Source organism: Ascidiella aspersa, chromosome 2, assembly GCF_963924565.1.
Source record: "Ascidiella aspersa chromosome 2, kaAscAspe10.2, whole genome shotgun sequence".
NCBI classification, from domain to species: domain Eukaryota; kingdom Metazoa; phylum Chordata; class Ascidiacea; order Phlebobranchia; family Ascidiidae; genus Ascidiella; species Ascidiella aspersa.
This window is the reverse complement of record NC_139448.1, coordinates 17140865-17163454: the sequence shown is the minus strand read 5'-3', so window position 1 is coordinate 17163454 and position 22590 is coordinate 17140865. Positions and strand designations below refer to the sequence as shown.

The window sequence follows — 22590 nt, the reverse complement described above, 5'->3', positions numbered from 1 at the left end:
AGTTAAAGGTAACTAAAACGCAGCACGGCAAATTACCCAATCTGAAAGTTTAAAAAGTTGAACGTTTTCGAAATTTATACGTATGCTGAAGTGAGTCGCGTACCACCTGAAAGACTCTCGCGTACCACCGGTGGTACGCGTACCACAGTTTGGGAACCACTGGTTTAGTCATATCACATTGTGAGTCGCACAATAAAACTTACATAAAAAGTGGGTCGCGAACTGAAAAAATTGGGGAAGCACTGCTTTAACCAACGCCTATCTATAACATATATATATAGGCCTATATATATATATATATATATATATAGGCGTTGCTTTAACCAACGACATAAAAAATTCTTTATATGTCGTTGCTTTAACCAATGATACTATAGTATTATAGTATCATTGCTTTAACCGCCCCGTACCATATTTTTTGGTTGCAGAGGTAAATATAAGGCGATAAAAATGCCCATGAGAGATAAACGTTCTGATTGCGCTATACAAACTGTAATCCCAACAACAATATATCAGTAACAAGAAAAGACAACAACAACATTGCTAAAATAATACTATAATGATTTTTTTTTAAACCGAGCATTGACAATCTACAAACTTCGTTATTTTCCCGCTAGTAGGATAAGAATAGTTACTCAAGCGTCACAAAAGTGTTTCCAAAACTAAAAGCGTACATCTGAAAAAAAAACACAATGTTTTTAATCGGTTGTGAATGCAACCCTGGTAAATCTCGCACTAACCAGTAAGAATTTTAGGCGCTGGTCTAGAATCCTACCACAACACACTTTATTTGGGTTAGGGGTTAGCGTTTTGGGTTAGGGTGGGTCAAGTATTATTATTCAATAATTAATATAATAATACTTGACCCACCCTCACCCAAACACTAACCCGCAACCTAACCCAAATATTGTGCGTTGATTTAATAATAGTGGTAGGATTCTAAACCAGCGCCGAATTTTATGCTAAAATAGTGTGCAATAAAGTAATACTTTATAGTCTTGTAAATGTACGTATGTTTTATTTTAACAAATAGTTACTAAAAGAATCCAAAAATGATTGCTTTAAAATATATCAGGCCAGTTGGCCTTACGGGTAATTTGAATACTTGTTCAACCATATTTCATAAAGTGTCTCCAAGTGAAATTTTCCGGAATCACCTTCAGCTTCAACAGCGTTGTTTGCTACGAAATTTTCCCAGTACAGAGAGTGGAATGTCAATGTTATTTATCCAAAACCCTTTTACAATTATGCAGAATTGGGCATTTCGTTTATTAATCAATGGATATTTTCAACAGCCATTCAATCTAAAAGAATTTGTTGGATTTTGTCCACATGCCATTATTTCACTTTCTGAAAAATTAGACTCTGGCAATCATGATGAAATAAGAGATTTATTGGACACACAGTGTGAAGACACAGTGATTACCAACTGGAATAAACTTTCCTCTAATATGAAAAAAAAGTTTATCATGATGCCCCCAGAAGGTTACAAATTTGGAAACCCTAAATTAAGAATGCGAATGCCCACTGTAGAAAAAGGTGAAGAACTTGTTGCATTTTTAAACATTAAAATTAACATGGTTTACGTGCCAACTAAAGCTGAATTGGAAGAGATGTATCCAAAGTTTTTGGAAAAAATGTGCGATCATCACCCAGGAATGCAAAAAGTTAGCAAATATGTAAAAGAAATTGATAATTTTCCAATAAAGGCATCCTTTGAATTTGAACGAGAAGTAACAAGAGAGGTTAATGGTTGCTGGATAATAAGAAAATGTGAAGAATGGCCCTCACCTATTTTGTTAACAAATATGTTTCCGTAAAATTTATTTAAAAAGTTAAATATATTTTAAAAGGTTTACTTGGTTTGAACTTATATATTTTTAAATTGATCGAATAAACATTGCCGCTTGTGAAGGGTAAAATTTCAATGAAATTTAAAATATTACATACACTGGTAGCAATAACCAGCCTTTACAAGAAAGTGATGTTATGTAAAATTTATTATTCAGGACATTGTATCTATAGTTTTTAAGCTTATAACAAAATTGTTTGCTGGTGATTGGTGATGCTTTTATTTCTTAATTATTCACAGTTTTCTTTTAACTTTGCAAAAGTGAGAACCCCCTATTTTGATGAATTGTATAACCTTTTTAGGACATGCCTTCACAAATTTTAAATGAACCTGCACACAAAGTTATCATATCACAGTTGAGTGGTGCTACTAAGTTGGTTCAGACTGAGGTCAACTATAACAAATGGATCATAAAAATTACCAACCCACGAACAACAAATGTATCTCAATTTTCTCTTTCAAATGTTTGGATTCAAGGTCACCTCATAAAGCTAGGAGCCAATCTTATTATTGATGATGGTACTGGATGTGCCTCTGTGTCTGGCCTAGGTAGCCTACCACAATCTGAAGAATGCCTAAAGGTTGGAGACTTTGTAATGGTAATTGCACACATTTTAAGTGTGAACAACAATAGCCTGCAGGCATCTAAAGCTATTTGTGCAAATCTGAAGGCAATGAAAATTTCCAAAGTCAGTGACAATGTCAATTACAAAGATGGCGAGTTATGGAAGCGAGAAGTTCTACATTCACAAAATGCTGTACTAAATTGTTTTGGGGATTAAATGTGTCTTAAATTTAAATTATTGTTGTTTCCTTTTGTTTTTAGGTTTATGTATAACGGTCATTCATATTAATAGTCATACAGCAATTTCGTAAATGTCATCTATAGCAAAACTGAGTGCCTTAAAAGCAGATGAAGTCAAACTGATTAAATTAAAAGAAAAGCTTCAAGATCAGTTAAGAAGACTACAGGTTGAAGAACTTGCCCTTCGCAGTATGCTGCATTCTTCTGTTTCAAACGAAGATAGAACGAATTCAAATAAACATAAACTGGGCTCTTAACTAATCAGAATGCTATTGAACTCCCGGATTTCCCCAGACTATAGCAAAAGATGGTACAATTTCGTTATTTTAAGTGAAGGGATGTCTACAAATTATTTTATTGTTTTCGGTAAAGTGGTTTGTTATGATGGTCTGACGAAGCTATTGAAACGTAACAAGCTTCTCTACTGTATTGAATTCTACTCAAACATTTTATTTGTTTGCTGCATTAGTTAAAATGAATGTTAATTTTACATTAAATGTTTATTAAATTAAAAAGCAAGCTGTTTTTGTCTGTGCATTTACATAAACTATTTAAATGCGTAAGTTATTGCTGTTATCATTGTAAATTACTTTAGTATATGAAACGAATGAATATCTGGTAACTAAATGCTTGCTATAAAGTCTTTTAAGTTGATGGTACATAGAAGATTGGAACAATCATTTTGTTTAAAATTTGTTCTTTTAGTTAATAAATTATTTTGTTGTTTATTTCTTAGGAAGCTTTTGTATAGTTTAGGCTTGGCCTTGGATATGTCGCAACAAACACCTATTGTATCTGCCATAACCAAATGGCTAGGAAATGTTAGTATTCTTTTTATATATCTTAAAAGTGTTTCTATACTATTTTATTTTCACAAGTATTTTTAGATATTTTCGCACATACATTTTTTACTCTATGAATTGACCAATAGTTACTTAAAATCAAAAAATAAACACTTCTGTAACTACAATAACTAAATCGTCAGGAACTGTTATTATTCAATTATACATAATTTAAAAATCTTTAATGTCATTGTACTTAGACATTATGCAAGTTCAGATCTTTATACACTTACACAAACTCATTTTACATATATTTTATTCGATAGTTACTTGCAATTAATGTTTTTATTGTTTCAGAGAAGAAACAAAATGTGGTTGCGTTACAAAGATGAAATTTCACCGAGGTGATTTTGTAGAATGATTTTTTATCAAGTTTAAATTATTGATAAACAATGCATGTCTAATAGAAAAAATCCAATAATAAGTTTACTGCATGATTAACTCTAAACCATTTTAAAATAATTACTTAATTGATTAGTATATTTCATCTTTTTCCAGGACCATTCCCAAACCTAATATGCCACCAGGTGTGAATGCCAAGCTGTCAAACAACTACTACTACAGCAGAGATGATAGGAGAAAGGTTGGTCCTCCCATTATTGTTATGAGTGCCTTTCAGTCAACAACTTCTCAGCTAGCAGCAGGAGCTGCAAAGCAGTTGGAAGGAGCAAGGTTAGAATTTTACAATACAAAATTTAAAAAAAAAAATGATAATTTTTTAAGCTAAATGTGTCATATATTTTAATTAGTGTAAATCCAAAAAAAAAATGAATTTTGTGCTAAATGACTTTTGTGTTTTGTGTGAAATGAAGTCCAAGTAGTAAATGAGCATGAATTTAATTGTTCGACGCAGTTAAACTATTGTGTAATTTGCAATCGCTCAAGTTTTCTCAGAAAAATAGTCCCATCATTTTTTGTAGTACACGTACTGGAAAATGTCGACCCCGTCTGAAAGACGCCGTTTGGTGACGCTATAGTGTTACGCGTCGTCAGTTATCTCGCGGCGGCCGCCTTCTGTAATGTAGAATAGTTTTTGTGCGCACGGGTAACACCTGGTCTCGGTTTCGAGCCACTACTGTAAACCAAAACACAGAAAGAACCCTTTATAGCAGTGCTTCCCAACCTTTTTCAGTTCGCGACCCACTTTTCATGCAAGTTTTGTTGTGCGACCCACAATGAGAAATGACAAATTTTTTAGCAATATATTAAAATGACCCTCCAAAACTGAATGTTTTGCCAATTATAACTACGTGAGTACGATGTTTTGGCACTTCGATTGACCCAAAGGCGCCGTGTGTCTCAATAATTAAAAATGCAACTAATTTAAAATAAGATTAACAGGTACATAAAACCTGCATCTTAACTACTGGCGTACGTAGTGAGATAGTTAATGCGACAAAACGCATCCAATTGTTACGTATTTGTTTCATTGTTGCCTAAATGTTACGTAATGAGAATGCAATAATTTCCCGATCAAATAGAAAACTGTAACATTTATAAAATGCTTCGCGACCCACTGGTTGGGAAGCACTGCTTTAGAGGACGCCTTTTGACGCGCGTCCCACGAGTGCGTCGGTCGTGGCGGGGACCCCGAGGTCAAACCGCGCTCTTCAGAGAACAACCCCGGCGAGATTGCCATCCGGAATTCCCTGGGGCCGGTCGCCGGGCCCCACGACATTACCCCGCTTAGGGGTCACGTTGTTTGTTTCAGGCGGTACTAGGTTTCGCCATCGAGACGCAGAGCCACCCAAGCAGCAGGTCGCCAAAGCCATTGCAAAGATTTCAAACTACAGTGGCGATGCGAACTTTCCCGGCAGACTGTGTAGGGTCTTAGCTTGGTGACACCCGATTCCAAAATGCGCCGCTTTTGTTTTATACACAAAAGGAATGTTTTGACCTTGGCGTCTGGATGTTCTCACGGGTCGTTTAGCGATTGTATTCGCCGTAGCCTGGAAAAAGTTTGTACGCGTTTTCACTTCTTTACTGTGTTTTATAAATTACCGACTAATTACGATTGATGTTTTTTTTAATTGGTTCGAAGTTATTTAGTAAAACGATAAGCTAATATTAGACACAATGACACCGTTACTATAGTACTGCACTGTAAGTACCGAAGATATAGGGGCTCAGTAAAGTGTTTCCTAAAAGGTGCTATGATGTTGCCAAGGATTTAAAAATGTCCCCTTTGTTAATCAAGCTATCAAACAACTGTATATGACTAGCAACTTTCCGTTATTTGTGTTTTTTTAACGCAACTCCTGTTATAGATGTTTTTTTACAGAAAGCTAATTTGGCCTCTGGTGACAGTCAGTTTAATACCCACTACAAAGCAGCCCTTAGTACATTCTTTTAAAAAAGCATGACAACGAAAATATGGCAATATTGCGCCGGCTGATTTCACGCTGCAAGTCCACAACGTATATCAATCCTTTGGAGCATAATGGTTGGAGGTTGTAGTAAGACGTAATAAGAATATCAATCCTGTTTGATGAAATAACCCACCTTTTGAAAGTGTTCCCGCACCCCCTGAAGTAGATAAGAGCCGGATCCAGAGGGGAAACCTAAGAAAATCCTTTCCCAAAAACTTTTTTATAAACTTTACTATATAAACGCAAAACATTTTCGAGCTTCGCTGTTTTTGAAACCTGTTGTTACCAATCGATTTAAGTATCCTTCTAAGACAGTACTTTAGTAGCATATTTTCGCACTATTTCGCTCGTGAAAAACAGGTTTCATTCAAATTCTTGTTTATGGCGTTATATTATGACGTAACTTCGTGACGTAATCTCTAAAGAAGTATTTAATCCTGGATCTGCCCCCTACTCGATTCACCAACACACATACGCACGATTTCGCGCTTTGTGCGATTGACACTAAACTTCAGTTAAATATTGGCTCACAAGTTCGCCTGAAAACAGCAAGTTGTTTTCGATTACTTATTTTGTGACGTAAAACGTTTTAGAGTATCTCTAAAGAAAGTTATGGCCCTTGCCAAACAAAAATCTCCGATCCGCCTTTGCCCAAGAGTGAGACTGGTTTCTCTGCCTTGTGATTTTCAGAAGAAAAAAAGTCTTTTATTTCAAATTATGTTTTTGGTTTGGAAGTATTTTTATAGCAAAACAAATATTTAAAATTTATACAGTTGTATAGTTAGTGTGTTTAATTAGCCAGCAGCGATACCATAGCATGCTGCCAATCGTGCATGCAACATTGGCCCGCTATATGAAACGAATTGCTTCTTATAGGCCGCGACAAAATATAGTTAGACCACGCTGCACTAGGCATTCACACAAAGCAAGACCGCCATATTAGCTGTCATCACGCAGATCGCTTTACTGGTAATATTAGCGCAGCAGAGGCCCCGCCCTGTTTAAACGGTGTCCATCCGCCGCTACTTGAAGCAAGACACCTGCATCTCCCTCCGCGAATGATGGCGTGTTGAGTTCGCCTTCGCGGCGCATACGTGTCTTGCCGCGTGGCTTCGGGATGAGGTGCGATTTAAATGCCGCCAAAATCCCATTGCAAACGCGCCGAAACTAAGCGAAAGGCCCCGTCGATTGTTTCAAGCGGCTTTTTGGCCGCCCTCGCGTTTCTTTCGGTGTCAGATTAGCGGAGATTTGCCTTTGAGCTAAAACACACCTCGTCAGGCTCGGTGGGGCGCATCGCGTGTTCCAACCAGAAGATGCCGATCCCACACCTGTATTTCTCTCCCGGGAGTCTTAAGCACATCGGCGAGAAATCTCATTTGCGGTTCCCCAACGCCGTTTAACTCGAGTTTCGCTGCGATTCGTTTGGCGTTGAATGACGATCGGCGGCTTTCAGATTTGTCATCGTCTTTGACTCTCAAGTTCAATCAGCGCGTCGTCGAAACTCGATCGCCGACGCGAGGTTAAGCAGTGGAAATCCTGTTTTCTCGTTAACGGGTAAGCGAATTGTCTTCGCTCGGCGGGCACGCCGGTTGATATTACGCCATTCTCGCGGTTCACTTGTGATTACGAAACGCTTCTTTGACACAGGTCAGCTTGAGTGACTCTTCACCTAGTCTATAACAATTCGAAATGCAAGTTTGTTTTCAACGAGTTTAGTGGTAAATTTGCAGTGGTGAAAAGTAAAATAGGGGACAATATAATCTTGACGAGACATATGGAAGCGATAGAAGGCTTAGGTTGAAAACACATTGTCGCAACCTATTAATGTAATGAGGCTCGATAAATGCCCTCCCCCTACATATAGCGAAAAGTCATCTATCTTCTGGTCTCATGGCCGAGCGGTCGCCGCGCGAGCTAATCGTATTTGCGTCGTGCGTCGTTCCAGTAAATTCGCCGCGGAATTTCGGCGGGGACAGTCCGCAAAGTTGTGTCCCTTGCCTGATAAGCGATCGGCGTCGAAAGACGAGCAGAACTGTGTGGCGCATGTTGTGATAGCTCAGCGCACTTGAAAGGCTCGATCGGCGGGCGCGCGAGTATCCGATGGCCGCGCGCTGCACTCGATTGCTTGTTGAAACAACTATTCGGCCATCGCTCAGCCGTGGGCCCAGCGGTCGACGTGGTCAGCGCTAATCATAGTGGGCGATTGTGACTGAAGTAAACAGCCCCTCGAATTGCCGCCCCACTCACCCTCGCTGTTTACCCACGGATTTGCTTTCCAGCGCCGCTTTCTGCTAATGATTTTCAGTCCGCCGCTAAAAGCGAGAGGTACTCGCCCGCTCCGATTTCAAAGTAAAGTGTGGCGCGCTTTGATGATCTTTATCGAATATTTATAGTCGACACCACACTATCCAGTTCGTTTGCGAAGGAATTTCAATCATATCTACTTGGCTGATTTTGCTTTCTATATATTGATTAGACTTCTTTGCGTTGACATTGCTCATTATGTCGTCACTTGTTTTTATCCGCCTTCTGCACTTTTTAAAGCAGCTCTTGTGCGTAGAGCGAGTTGCCCACAACCTTTCAAGTCATTCTATCAAATCAAAAGTCTGTAAACATCAGCTCCGCTTACCGCCCCCGTCGTCGGCTTCGGAAATTTTCTATCGCCTATTTTATAATCACGACCAGTAATTGGAACTCACCCTCCGAATATGGTTTGCTTTCTTGAAAACGAGATAATGTACGCTACACGAACCGAAGTCAACTTGGCTGGTCACCCTGTCATCCCACTTGATGAGCCAGAGTTTTCCCCACTAAAAAGCGACATCCGCTTTGTAAATCACTTCAAAGCGGCACGTCGCGTTTTTACTAACATGCTGATGATTCTAAGTAACGTTTATGTGTTACCTGTTGCCAGTGATTCAGCGGGTGAGGTGGCGCCAGAGGCGAGCTCGCAACAGCAGCCAGCAGCGGTTTCCTCTGTCAAGTTGCCAACTCCAGGTTTTCCCACTACTTGGACTCTGTCGAGCGACCAGCCCTACGTGCGGGAATAAACGCGTCGTTTTATTTGTTTTTTGTTTCGTTTCTTAACTCTTCTCATTCTCAGCACTCCAAACCCGTTAAAAACTCAACCCACCCTGACCCGTTTTCTTGTTGACCTTCATTGACCCCTTGGAGGTGCCAAATCCTAGCCTAGTATCGTGTTTCGATGATTTGGTGTTAAAATAAATCCCATGCCCCTTTATTGGAATGTGAACCCCTAACCCTGCGATCCTTATGTGGTGTTTTATTTATAGTAATAAAATTCTCTATTGAACAAATCCGGATTTTTTTTTTATATTTTAGTTCGCCGTTTTTTTATATTTTAGTTTAGAACAAATTACCTTGCGTTTCATGTAGAACAATCAATATTCCTAGAAGGTTTACGCCGAAAAAAGTCTGTATGTAGTGTTGTCTGATAATCAATTTTTTGTAGTGGTAATTATTAAGTGGAAAATATGGAAATGCGTTGCAGAGCATACCTCTCAACCAAGTGACCAGTATCATCTATTTTGCATGATATGTCAGTGTCCTGATGAAGACGTTCTGTACAGAACGTCGATTCATTATATAATACTGCTGGATGAGAAACACTAGTTATATATTATGCCTGGCAGCAATAGCTTATTACATTACTACTTAATGAAAGAAGCAAATCCTACTGATATCTCAAATACGGAGTCCAACCGTTTGGCTTATCCGGTTCAGGTTCAACTTTTCATGTATCATTTGGTTCCGTTCCGGTTTCGGCTTAAAGCAATTTAAAAGTTCCGGTTCAACTCCAGTTCGAAGTGTTTTGTATAATCGGTTTATTAACTTCTTGTTTGGTGTCAATATAAGAAGCCCACAAACTCCAAAACTCTACCTAGTGTAGGGAAAATAGAGAGTAGCCTATTATGAATCGTTAACCAAAGTTCATTTAAGCAATATAAATAGTAAAAGTATTAAGTTACCAAATTAAACTGCTAAATAAAAAAATTGCGCTCCATTTAGCCGACTGAATATCGAGTGATTTGCAGTCTTTCGCGCTGTCGTTGCTTTGTAGGCTATACCACGTTTTTGTTAATTGTGGGTTACAACCTTCATAGCTTATATTGTAGGCTTAGTTTATCTCTCACCAATTGGCGACTCACGTTTATCCCTTTACCCAACTTCATAAAAAGTATACCCATTATCATAAAAGTTAAATTACTAGTGTAAGTTAATTATAACACTTCATCATATTGCGTATAAACAAGCCGAATTTGTAGCCTAGGCTACTGTATATTTTGCAAATGATCGCAAATTTCAACATGGAATAGCTTGACGCCTAAAGTATCAGTTGGTTTTCATGCTGGAAACGCTTTTGGGCAGATTTGGGTTACTCCTGGGTCCGGACGAAATTAGCCTAAAAGCGGTTCATAAAAATCTGGTTTAGATTTTTTATTAGGCTATACTAAGAAAATTTATAAAATATCTGATATGAATGGGTCCACAACCAGTGTGGATATTATTAAAAAACTCCAGGTAATATCATTTATTAGCAGAAAAAAAAGATTAAAATTGGAGATTTCCATGTGCTGTTCTCTAGCACTTTTGTCAACATATATAGAGCGCGAAAATACTGACTTTAAAGAATTTTTGTGTGGATTAGGAATATATATCGCTTTTTGGGCAAACGCCCTATGTCACTGTTTTTTAAAGTATTGGATGGTTCACCCCAGCAGGGTGAATGGATTTTTTTCAAGGGTGAACCACTGATTCTATTTTTTTTATCAAACGTCGTATTTACTAAAATAGGTGGGATGATTACGTTTGCTGGTTTTGTAGACTTTTGCATCATTTTAATTGTACTTTTGTGAATCCCAACAGCTGGCATAGGACTAGGTAGATCTTGCAGAAGGCATAAATATAATGAACATCGTTATGGATATTTGTGACATTACGTTCATATCGTTTTTGACTTTGGGTGAATGGAATGCAGCATTCTGTGTTAGGAATGATCCAAACTGAAAAAAAATTTAGGAATAATAACTGCCCTATATGCAACACGGAAATATAGCACGGCAATACGAGTTTTGCGTGCTTATGTAAACCAAGAATCCTAACAAAACTGTGCAGTTTGTTTAGACGTAGTTAGATTTGCGAGACTGATATGTCGACCAATTTGCGGAATATTATTCTCAGTAACATATCTTCAGGATTTTGCTTTGTTGTTGCTGCAAACATTCCTGCTGGAAGGTGGAGTCATCGCGAGACAGAGCACTAGAGCAAATTTAGACTTATTTGTTCTACAGATTAGACACCATTTCCACGACCCCACGCAAACGGAACTTAAACAGGCGATGCTTTGCGCCGAACACCCTGCGTTGCATTTAAATCAAATTTAAGTCGGCTCGCCCTGTGCAGTAGTTGTATTAACAAATCCCAAGGTTACCAAGAACTAATTCTCCGGCTCAAAACTTTCTGCTCTGCCGAGTCATCAGGATGTGCACATCATCCGCCCCGACACTGTTTCAAAATTCGACGCAATACACGAGACTAGAAGTGTTTCAGTTCAAGACATGCATACCACTCCTAATGGTGACGAACGTTTGATCATCTTCGACTCGATAACCGGGCAGAACCGAAGTCGACTCGCCGCTAATCGTTTCGAACATTTCGTTGGCAGGCGCATCAATCACTTTCGGACGATTAGGTTTGTTAGTTTTGTCGATAACGCTTAACAATCGGTATTGGCCTGCGTGGCCGCAGCTGCAACAATTTGCAAAAAGGTTGTGTTCACGCTGCTTTCATTATAGTTAGTGCTGTGAATGCCATGAGTAATAAAATAATTTGGTTTTGATCCGCGTTAATTGTTTTTTTCCTCGCTGATATGTTTATCTTGGATTGCTTTAATCGCCAGCCAACTTTACATCGGTAGTCCGATTCTAAGCTTAGTTTACAAAGCGGAATAATTGTTGCTTTTCCTTGGCTAGTCGCAAGTGTACACTGTGGGTTTTTCCCTAACTAACCCTTTACCTGCTGTTGCCATGTCAACAATGATTTATTCGGAAGCTGCCAGCAAGTGCAATTCGTAGCGCTATCGGCTTTCGGGCCCAAATCGAATTAGCTCAGTTTGGAAGATTGGTTTTCTTTGGCGGGGCAAACTGAGGCGGTTACAAAACTTACGCGATATCTTCTGCTCGAAACATGCCTTTGCGATTAACCAGCTCCAGTGAGCCCGGTCGTCGACGTCGACATTGATGTTGCGTGGGCACGCACATTATGCGGTACGGAAAAGGAGATAACATGACCGTCCAGGCGAGGCCCGGGCGCGCGCGAATTAGTAAGGATTACGGCCGAGCAGAATAAGGCAAGGGCGCGTATTTCGACCTCACTCCAAATATGGAGCCAGAGGTCGGGGCAAGGGAATCGACAGCACGCGATTTCACTGATCAACTTGTTTGCGAACACGGCTGTCGGCCTACCGCTTTCTTGTATTCCTAACCACGGATGGTTCTGGTTGCACGCGAACGCCATGTCAGCTACCAGCCAATGTTGTTCTGTGGTATGAGCAAGTTATAATCGAGGCCTGCCTGTCACGAGTATGTTGACAAAGCGGTTCTCCACACGCCAGCCTTTTACGTAAAACATAATTTTACTGTAACAAGGCATTTTACTTGTTCGTGGCCAAAAGTGATTTAAACAAACGAATCCCTATGCTCACTGGAGTAAAGGTTTTCTAAAAGCTCCGAGCCATAGAACAATTCTCGGTTTATAAATTTGACCAACGTTTGAACGGTTACTTTTATGAAGTTTTAGAAATTGTCTAATACACGTTATTGACAATAACTGCGATATATAACGTTTAAGTTGTATGGAATAGTAAAGCAGTAACGCTCCTAATACGAAAATGGTGTATATGACGAAATCACCACCTAATAGCAACAGATGCTAGATTATGACCTTGTACCAAGTTTCAAATTAACTAGACACCAATAAGCAACATCTGTTATTTTAATTTCAACTACATTCTACTCGGTTGATCGAATTACATAGAGCCTTTTAATGAAACTTTATACACCTCGTAATATAAAATTGTTCGACCAAGGTGAAGGTGACAACGATGATGTTTCCCAAAACATAAATAAAATCCGAATTCCACAGCCAAAACGCATCGTGCTCGAGCCGCCTTCTAAGGTCTACGAAATAACCGCTCAACTTAGGGCCGCGGCTAAATTCGACAACGACAATGTAATACCGGTATTTTAGCTCGACATCAATGTGTCGCGCCTTTTGATCTCAGGTGAAAGTCGATCGCGACAAGGCCCGCTTCATATCCTCATCGTCCGCCTAAGCACTCTCAACTCGATATAAGTGTGGTTTCAAATTTCGGCCCGCGATTTGCTGCGCCGGTATTTCGATCTGCAAATTTGCCAGCTCTGTTACGCCGCAACTACCTTATAGTTTCGTCAGTACGGACGCGTAATGTCCAGCCACGCAGCGATTTACCGTCACCGGACAGTGCGCTAAGCTGCGTATCTCTTCGATCGCGCGCGTGCGACGCTGCTTTCCAGATATATTGTTCGTCGGCCTTCCTGAAAGTTTACGGGACACTCACGCACTCTTAGAAATCGATATCCTTAATGTCACCCGGTTTATATGGGCATATTATTCACCAAAGGGCGTTTTCGCGATGTTTTACTTTGAATCCAGGCATATATAGCTATAGGTGATCGATTTACTTGGCAATGAAGTAGCCCAACAAGGTTTTTGAGTCACAATAAGGACTGCCAAGATGCCAGGAACAAGTAAACGTATATTTTTCATTGAATGAAGCTTGCTATAAGTTTATTGCATAAATATATGTAAACTCAATTGACAAAACAGACAACAACGATTGTATAACAAAGTGGAACGAAACAAATTCATATGTTTTGGGAACTATACGCATGTTAAATCAACCAATAAAATAACGGAAAATAACGTATCAAAGCTATGAAAAAAATGAATTATTTGTAAATCAAATAAACGAAGTACTAAAATTCACGCATTTGCAGTTCCTATTATGGACTGGACCGTAAACGGCGTAAGTTTATGCTTGCGAAGTGGCGACGGAATACAAGAACGCCTTTCAAATTTAGGAGACATTTGTTCACTGTTAACATCCGCCATTTGATTTAATTCTTGCCAACTTTCACCAGCTCTTCTGACCAGATTTCTCTTGCTCTCAAATGTTGAATGTTGTACAAACTCCTCCTCTAACTTTGGAGCTGCATGGACCATTCTGAATGAATTTGCTTGTTCTGGAGAGGACCCTCTTCCCGAATCATCACGGAGGTCTCCGATACTGGAAGTGTACGAGTTGTCATCGCTATTTTGGTTACTGCCAGTTTTGCAACTTCTTTCTTCCGAAAGTTGTTTCCTCGCATGCAAACCCTGTGAGTGAGTCTTTTTCGCATGTTTTCTTTTTGTTGTTTTGTGCCCGTTATTTTCTGCTCTTAAGTTAAAAAAGTTGTCCCCAGAATGAGTTGACATTTCTTTCAGTTTTTCGCTAGCAGTAACATTAGAACGATTTGCATACACCATATTGGCAAAAAGCATGAGGTTGTTGTGAGCTTCGGAACCAGTCATATGGCCGAGATTACCGATAGAATTTGCCCAGGGAAGGTGTACGTTGGGCAGATGTATGGCGTTGTTCAAGTTACGAAAACCTGGGTTACCAGGTATGTTATAAGCGTTAAGGTGGTGGTTGTTGTCCAAGAAGGCTTCCATCGAAACGTTTGGGCACGCTGGGTTCTCACCAAAGCTGAACGGAAGGTGGGCTTTCGGAAAACCTGGCTTCAAAGACTGACTAATCTCTTGGTTCCAACTTTGAATAGAATTTAACGGATTTGCCTTAAGTGTTGACAGGCCAACTTCGTAAACGTCACATGCCGCTTTTAGCGAATGATGATTAACGCCAGGAAACATGGCTTTGAGGTCGTAAAACTTTTGATAGGCATCTGGAGACCGAAACTCTTTAGCCATTCTTCCGTTGAGCTGAGCAGGGTGGACGTTAAAGATGCTCGGTTGCCGGTGGAATGACGCGGTATTGTTTTCCATTACCCTTTGAACAGTCATGGCGCTTCCAATGACTGTTGACTGGTCATCAGACGACGACTTTCGCTTTTTATTGAGTTCAAATCGTTCATAGCGCGGCGTTGCAGACGCTTCTAAACTGGATTCTCCCGACAACGAGTTGGTTCTGCTTCGTTGTGAAGAGTTATCAAAGTCTTTTGGCAATTCTTGTTTAGATTTAAAACGCTCACTGGCCGGTTGCAAAGATTCGGGCGCATACCTAAGTGCTTTTTGCGCTTCCAGCCATTTTCCCGCGGAAAGCGCCGCCTGCATTGTAGGGTCTTTCAGAGCTAAACCTTGTATATTCTGCACCGAGGTAAACAAAGGCGATGGAAAAACCCTGCTATCGTGCTGTGACGGAAACTGTTTGGCACCTGGAATGTTCAATCCGTGTGACATGGAAAACTTATGGCTGTTCATCATTGCCTCGTCGAGGTGTTTGTCGGCGAAGGCCTTTCTCTTTCGCATTCGCTCGCTCAGAGGAGGAAGAACTTGACGTGAGCCTCCGCCGTTAACGCCTAGAAATTAAAAACATTTCACTGTACATTTAAATGTGATGTCTATTTTGCTTATACATATTACGAACAGCCATAATTCGTAACGCAATGTTATTCTGACGTTAACTAAACAAACTGAACTATTGTTTTTTAAGTTATGAAACTGGAATTGATTAATTGGCACTCGAGGTCGCCATGATGTTTAGCTTACGTACCGTTGAGCATACTCTTAGTCAGGGTTGAGACGTTCTTTAGGTTTTTGCTCCTTGCCTTAAGGATTGCTTCCGGGCCAGGGGTTCGGACTGATTCGCTTTGGATAGAGGGCGCTGTGTTGTCCGTATTCCCGACTCGCAAGCCCTTTTTTACGTCTGCTGCTTGCTGACGCCGCAGCGCGACCTGTGACATAAATTCAGGAAGGTAATTAAGAGTCATTTTTTGAATCGGAAAACGAAATTTGTAACAAAATAGCTCAACATCAATGGCTCTTAAACTGTGTAGCGTGCGGCACGGTAAAAACAAAATAAGAAAATTCGCGGTATTATTTCTGCAAAACAACAGTTGAAAGCAATTGCTTCTAATACATCGAAAGACGATAGGTAAACTTCATAATAAAATGATCAATTACCCGAAGGAGATGCATGCATACCGGTGTCCCCACGCTGCTCGTATGTTTTTTTAGTACAAATAGGTTATGTTTCAACAACAGCAAAAAGTCCCGCGGCATACTTGAGAATCGCTCAAAGCACACTAGTGTGACGTGGCACACATTCAGGTTAACGATCACTGCTCTTGGTACGCAACGGTGTCAAGGCAGACATTTTGTTTCTGTTCTCAGAATGGCGCATACAAACAAACACGGTACCTAAACGTTTGTCGGTTAAACAAGTATAATAGAATGCCGAAACTCTATAAGTTTTCTCCCTGGTTGCTTCGGCTCAATTTTAACGAGGGATTACGCTAATGATCGCCGTCAAATGACGATCTAAGAAAACAGCACGGATTTTGTAGCTCGACAACGCATCGTATGCCAGCACTTAGTCGCTATGCTTGAAGTGGAGTTGTCTGAGAAATCTCCTCATCAAAGCTCGAAAGTAATTAAAGCCGGAAAAATCGTCCGCCTGGCGTCCCGCTGTCCACTTTGGATGCAGCGTTGTGACGCTAGCCCGTCTCTATTTAGTCAACAGTTTTTGAGGGCCGCGTTCGGAGCAAAGAAAACATTTTCATGTGTCTGTGGGGGAAAGGTGAGCAGCACATTTTTACTGTTAATTTAACTTGTTTTGGTTTTCCAAAACCGGTATTGTTCATCTCGCATTTACTGGGATAAACTAAAATGATAGTTTCAATATGACGTTACCCCATTAAACACTTATTAAACATAATTAATGTCAAGGCAGCAGATAGTTTTTTTAAAGGAATTAAGTATGTGATGTCATTTTACATTACTTTTTGCTTTGTGTCACTTTGGTTATAATATAGTTAGGATAGGGCTTTTTTGGACAATAGAAAATAATTCTGTAAATATAAATAACAGATTTGTTATGAATAGGTGCAGCACTTCTGAAACCTTTCATTTTGTTGAGTGAAAGAGCAACCAGCGCTTTATTGGACACAGATAAGGATCATATGCACCACAGCATGTTTTTTGTTCATGTATACGGCCACGGAATTTGCGCGAGACGCTTTTGATCGTCGAGGTAAATTTTGCTTTTGTTTGCCCCGGTTCCGACTGACGAAGCCCGGGAACGATGGTGGGCAGCACATTTATATACGCACACACGATCGCGTAGCGCTATTGTGAGCGTTCTGGCAACAACCCAGCCCCGTTAGCTGGGTGTCGCCTTACCCCTATATTGACTCGTGTCGACACCGCACCTGGTAAGGCAACCGTCCAACCGGCCTATCTGTGCTAAATCCCCGCGGACAAGTGCCGTCAATTGCGCGGGAGGATCGTGCCGCTGGGCCGACGAGCGGTCAGTGGCTGTGCTTTGACCGCTCAAAGCTGGCCTTTGATTTATGCTGGCGCTATATACAGTAGTGACGCGAGGAGAGTGTTAACGAAATGCTTGTCCACGCGCGGTCAAGTCACGGCGTCGGCTTACGGCCATCGCACGCTCGCCTTATCCCGGTCTTTTGATGTGACCACGTACAATCGTCAACAGCCTGCTACCCTTACAACTTTTTACGTGACAGGCACGTACGCGCGATGGCAGACGTATGAACTGCAGGGCCTTCTTAGATGTTTGTATAACCTTTGATCTGCCCACTTCTTTTCACAATTAAACAAATAGTGCTCTTATAATAGATCTGGAAAAAACGGCGCACAAGAGAAACACAGGAAGTTAAAATGCCCTGTTTTTTTTGTAAGGACATCTATTTCTCTCAGTCATTTTGTATTTAACTGAACGTGACAGAATCATGATCTGATAAAATACATTATGCAAACGTTGGATTATTATGGTAGAACTACAAATTTTGAAATATTATTTCTGTAAAATAGATTTATTACCTAAACCTCAGAAATGAAGCGTTTAAAAAAATGTCGAGGGGGTAGTTTTTGTTATGAGAATATAACTCTTTATGTATACCTTTTTTAACTCTTTTTTATTAGCTGTGAGACTGGATAAACGGAATTTGAAACATTTTAATTTAGTTTTTATTATTGGGCTTTACTTACATGTTTTTAATAAATGTAAATTGGAATGCATTCGTGAAACATTCACAGTCACCGTTATAATGCGCCACTGTATCTAATATAAACATTGCACTAAAAAAAGCTTTTAGCCCTATTTTCGCCTCAAACGTTCAGCGATACAGGGGGGAGTATTTAACTCACATCGAAGGGGGCCTCTGCCACAGCGCAATCTCAAGTTTATAGTTGGATAAAGGGTGATCAAATTCGACATGTGAGAAGCCAGCGGCATTTCCAAAGTAGATGTATATGTGGTGTCGATCCCTTAGGCCCCCTCGGTCGAAAGCGAAACGCCTGTTTACTTGTGGCGATTAAAAATAGCCGAATCGTAAACAGATAGATTTCGACGGTCTCACGCCGCTGCGAGCGCGGATTTTCCACGGAGCTTCGCCATGTGATTTCCCACGGTTTGGTGCTGCCAGGGTCGGTATCCCTTTGCGGCTCTACGCGGGCAACTTCGGGCTCCGGTTACCTCCCTCCCCTCGGCCGATGGCCCCTCTCAAAAGCGGGTATCGATGCCGCCGTTATCGCCCCTCTAATGCCCCCTTAGTATACCGATTTGGGGCTGAGGTATTGGCGTCACGAAAACAGCGCGAAAAAGTCGGCACTTCACGAATAAGAAAGAAGCGGACGTGTTCCCTGAGTGCCATGTGGAGAATCCAAACTAGGGTTCAAAGTCACAATTATTCGTTAGCTCGGTAGTCTCGCGTTCGCCAAATTTATCGGCTAGTTCTATTTAACATACAACAATTTGCTTATGTTGGAAATATATTGAAGAAATATTCGCTATGCTACTTAATCGTGGTAACTTTTTTGTTTGGTGATAGGGGCTTTGTGTTTATACAGTTACTCCTATCTTATATCACATTCCGTCAACAAGCGTTCCCATAGCACCGCCGGTCGGGTTCTTTAACGTTAGTTGTTTTGATTGCGTTTCTATTTTAGAGTTGATTGCATCAGGCGTTCACAGGCGTCTACTTATCCGTCGACAAATTGACTCCATCAGGCTGAGGCACTTTGTTCCAGGCTCGGGTAACCTTGGGACAATGTGGGGGCATCTTTTCCGCACTCGGCTAGCTTTGATCTTCTCTAGAGCTGCCCGCCTGGATTTTCGGCACGATTTTGGGCCCAGCGCTCGCCTATATCCCTGGCGTGTCCGCGTTTTCCTCGCGGCCAACTTGTAATTGCTTTCGGTTTGTTAGCTTTGGCCTCGGCCACTTTTTTAGGGCGCGTCGTGATTAGCATCCCTTCAACGCAAATATGCACGAAGGCGTGTTGCTAATTTGTGGCCCGAAGCCTGCCAGAAAACCTTGTTTGGCTAATACTATAATCAGGCTGTAATCGGAGGCGAAAACACGCAGCCGCTTGCAATTGGCCCCTTTTGGTAATATATGACTGTTCTTTTCGTGCGAGCCTCTGTTTCAACCGATTTGCCGAGCCGTTAAACACATCTTTCATGTCTCGGCCGCCCGTCAAGGAAAATCCCACATATCTACGGAAACAGGTTAACGCTTGTTTTGTCTTCTTTTTAAACTTGTAATTGGTAAATTACTTGAGTTCATTCAAAATGCGCAGAGCGTTGCTAATAATAAAGATTTTAACTGGATACAATTGGGCAATGATTCTGGACGCCATCAGCCGTGCGTTACTTAACGGGATTTAAAACATTAAACATGTTCGACTCGTTTTATATTAGTGAAATCTACGCATGATAATCATATAAGTATAAACGTTATCAAGAAAAGTCTTTTGGAACTTTGCATAATTGGTTTAACTCACAGATTAAAGGTTACATTTTGTTTTAGGCTAACTGTTTGTAGTTGGAAACATATTTTAATACTAAAAGTGTGGTTTAATGTGGGTAATTTATAAAGTCAAGCAAAAACAGTGCATATGTCATAACAATATAAAACAGCTATAGGCCCAATGGACGGCAACGCGACAAAAAGGATTCCTGGTAACATGACGTGCAAGTAGCCACATCATCAGGACCTAACCCAATAAGGATAACGAACGTGAAGTATATGTAAACTAAGTTTTCAAACATTTTATTCATACAAATATTAATTCAAAATGTTTATTTTCTGGCAGACCGCTAAAGCAGTTGGAGAGTAACTATATTATGTAATCCTATAAGTGAGTTGGCTTATTAAATTTGGTATTTTTGTTTAAATATTTGCGATTTAAAGCATTTCATAAAATCATGCCGGATTTAAAATAACATTTAATCAAAATATTCTGATTGTTTTGTATCGTCTTTGCGCATACGCTAATTACAGTTATATTTGGTAAAAGCGTAAAAAAATATTGATTTTAAGTGTTGAACATGTATTCAACAGAGTTCTCCCTGATTGTGTTTGAGTGCAGTATTGTTGTTATTATGCCACATGCTCCAGATCAAATACACATTATCTTAAATAATACTATGCCCAGGCAACTACGTGATGCTTGTTTTCGATACAGTAACAGACTTTGGTACACAAAAATAGCCATTTAATAATATTCTGAATAAACAAAAATGTTTTGACGCACTTCGTATTGGGATTAAAACCATTTCATTAACATAAAACCTTAAGCAAATCATGATGATAAAATATTTATGTATTTGATTTGTCCCTAAAGTGTTCTACATTTGATAGCACATTCGTTTTTAAATATGAAAAGCATCAACCGATTTCCCTCGATTCGCAAAGCAATATCCCGCGGAGGGCGGAACCTCAATATCCGCCATTTTGAACAATCGCTATACAAGGTTTGAATTTTGGAACCAAAATTTCTTTGAATACGTATTTTTGTTCTTAACGGAACATTATGTTTAACATTGCAGGTAACGTTGACATTTAGTTTGTTTGTAAGAATAATCCAACCACAACAGAAAATATATCCACAGTAAATGTTGAAATTTAATTTTGCCTGTATGGCCCGTCACGTATAATATTGCTTTTACAACAAGGTTACCGACTAAACGTTTCGAAGCACCCTCATGCCAATCTCTAAATGATGTCCCCAATCGACAGTAATCTTTAACGTCCAAGCAATTCTCAACAAGCCGTCGAAAGGTGGAAATTCTGTTACGGTTTTAGAAAAATATTTTGAAAATATAAGAGTTGAATAAAATTGACGGTACGCCTAAAATAACATCGATTTATTTCCTTATCCATTGCAACAAAAATCTAGATTGATTTCAGGTGGTTCCCAATCGGTGTGCAAGGTACCCGATAAACCTGTAGTAAGTGGCGCAAATTATATTTTCTGTAGGGTGCCGTGAGCCAAGGTTAGGAACCACTAATCTAGTTGTTAGCCAAATTATGTTATTTAGTAAGTAGAAGCCCATATCAAATCATGAATAATCTACATCAAAAGTCAAAACGTATTACAACATTATCTCACCTGCGCAGCCATAATCCTTTGCCGTTCGACCACCAAAAGGCAGTTGGAGCATTGACAGTCCCTCCAGCGACAATGGCGCTTATGGCCCTTCAGGGTGCTCACCACGCCATGGTTGCGGCACCTGGCGCACTTTGGCGTCCTCAGGGGTTTTCGGGCGCCCGGGCCGCGCTTGATGCCGAGTGGCTGCGGCGGGGGGTCGGCATCGTCACAACTGGAACCGTCGACGACCAACGTTGGCGACTCGACACGTTGGTGCTTTATCATTTCGAAGCAACAAATTTTTATTTGAAGTGATTTTTAATTTTACACACAGAAGTTTCTTTGAACACCAAAAAATGGTTAATTCACGCTCTTGTTGGTACGGATTCTAACATCTATATTTAACTAGGCTTGCCATACGTCCCGGTTTAGCCGGGACAGTCCCGGTTTTAAGGCCTTGTCCCGGTGTCCCGGCCGGTTAACCAATTTGTCCCGAATTTTTCAGTTTGAGATTTACCAAAAAAAAATTAAAAATGTAAAAATTCTTGAGTTGGCCATTTAGCAATTCTTTCTCAAAACTATATAAAAATAATACTTTTTACTTTTTATTTTTGGTTGGTAAGGCTGTCAAGCAAATTTTTTTAACATAAATTAATTATTTTTCCAGTGGGTGAGGTTGCTGGAGCTAGGTCCTTTTTTGTTTGTGGTGAGTAAAAAAATTTAAATGGATATTGGGCCTATCTGGCGGGTGCTGGGAGATAACTTTTTGAAGTAGGTCAGCGAGCGCCGCCGCAAACCGGTCACCGTTAAGCAATTTTTATTTTTAAGGATTTTTTTCACGTATGACGCAGTTTGGTGCCGGTATTATTGCTTGCATATTATACGCAAGTCTAAACAATTGCTGTTACAACTTAAAGTTTAACATTTGTTAGTAATTCTAGATCGATAAATGTCGCAGGTTTTCAGCAAATCAAATTGAAGTCATAAAGCAATCAGTGTGTTATGACTTCAATTTGATTTAAAGCAATCAGTGTGTTAATAGAAAAAAAT

General features: G+C 40.1%; 3 protein-coding genes across 3 annotated transcripts; 2 read left to right on the top strand and 1 right to left on the bottom strand.

The window, feature by feature from the left end:
* The first annotated feature begins 943 nt into the window (after positions 1-943).
* Positions 944-2678, top strand: LOC146164073 (uncharacterized). The gene has a single exon (XM_083381613.1). The coding sequence runs from the start codon at positions 1053-1055 to the stop codon at positions 1818-1820; it is 768 nt and encodes a 255-aa protein (XP_083237739.1). The 5' UTR covers positions 944-1052; the 3' UTR covers positions 1821-2678.
* Positions 2679-2915: 237 nt separating this feature from the next.
* On the top strand, positions 2916-9179 carry LOC146164072 (uncharacterized). Its single transcript, XM_083381614.1, has 4 exons — positions 2916-3478; positions 3797-3843; positions 3998-4171; positions 8783-9179. Exons 1-4 carry the CDS (start codon positions 3284-3286, stop codon positions 8916-8918), a joined length of 552 nt encoding a protein of 183 aa, XP_083237740.1. The 5' UTR covers positions 2916-3283; the 3' UTR covers positions 8919-9179.
* A 4606-nt stretch (positions 9180-13785) lies between these two features.
* Positions 13786-21838, bottom strand: LOC146164071 (uncharacterized). Its single transcript, XM_083380663.1, has 3 exons — positions 21562-21838; positions 15698-15878; positions 13786-15503 (listed from the first exon to the last, which is right to left on the bottom strand). The coding sequence occupies exons 1-3, from the start codon at positions 21823-21825 to the stop codon at positions 13912-13914; spliced, it is 2037 nt and encodes a 678-aa protein (XP_083236789.1). The 5' UTR covers positions 21826-21838; the 3' UTR covers positions 13786-13911.
* Positions 21839-22590: the final 752 nt, after the last annotated feature.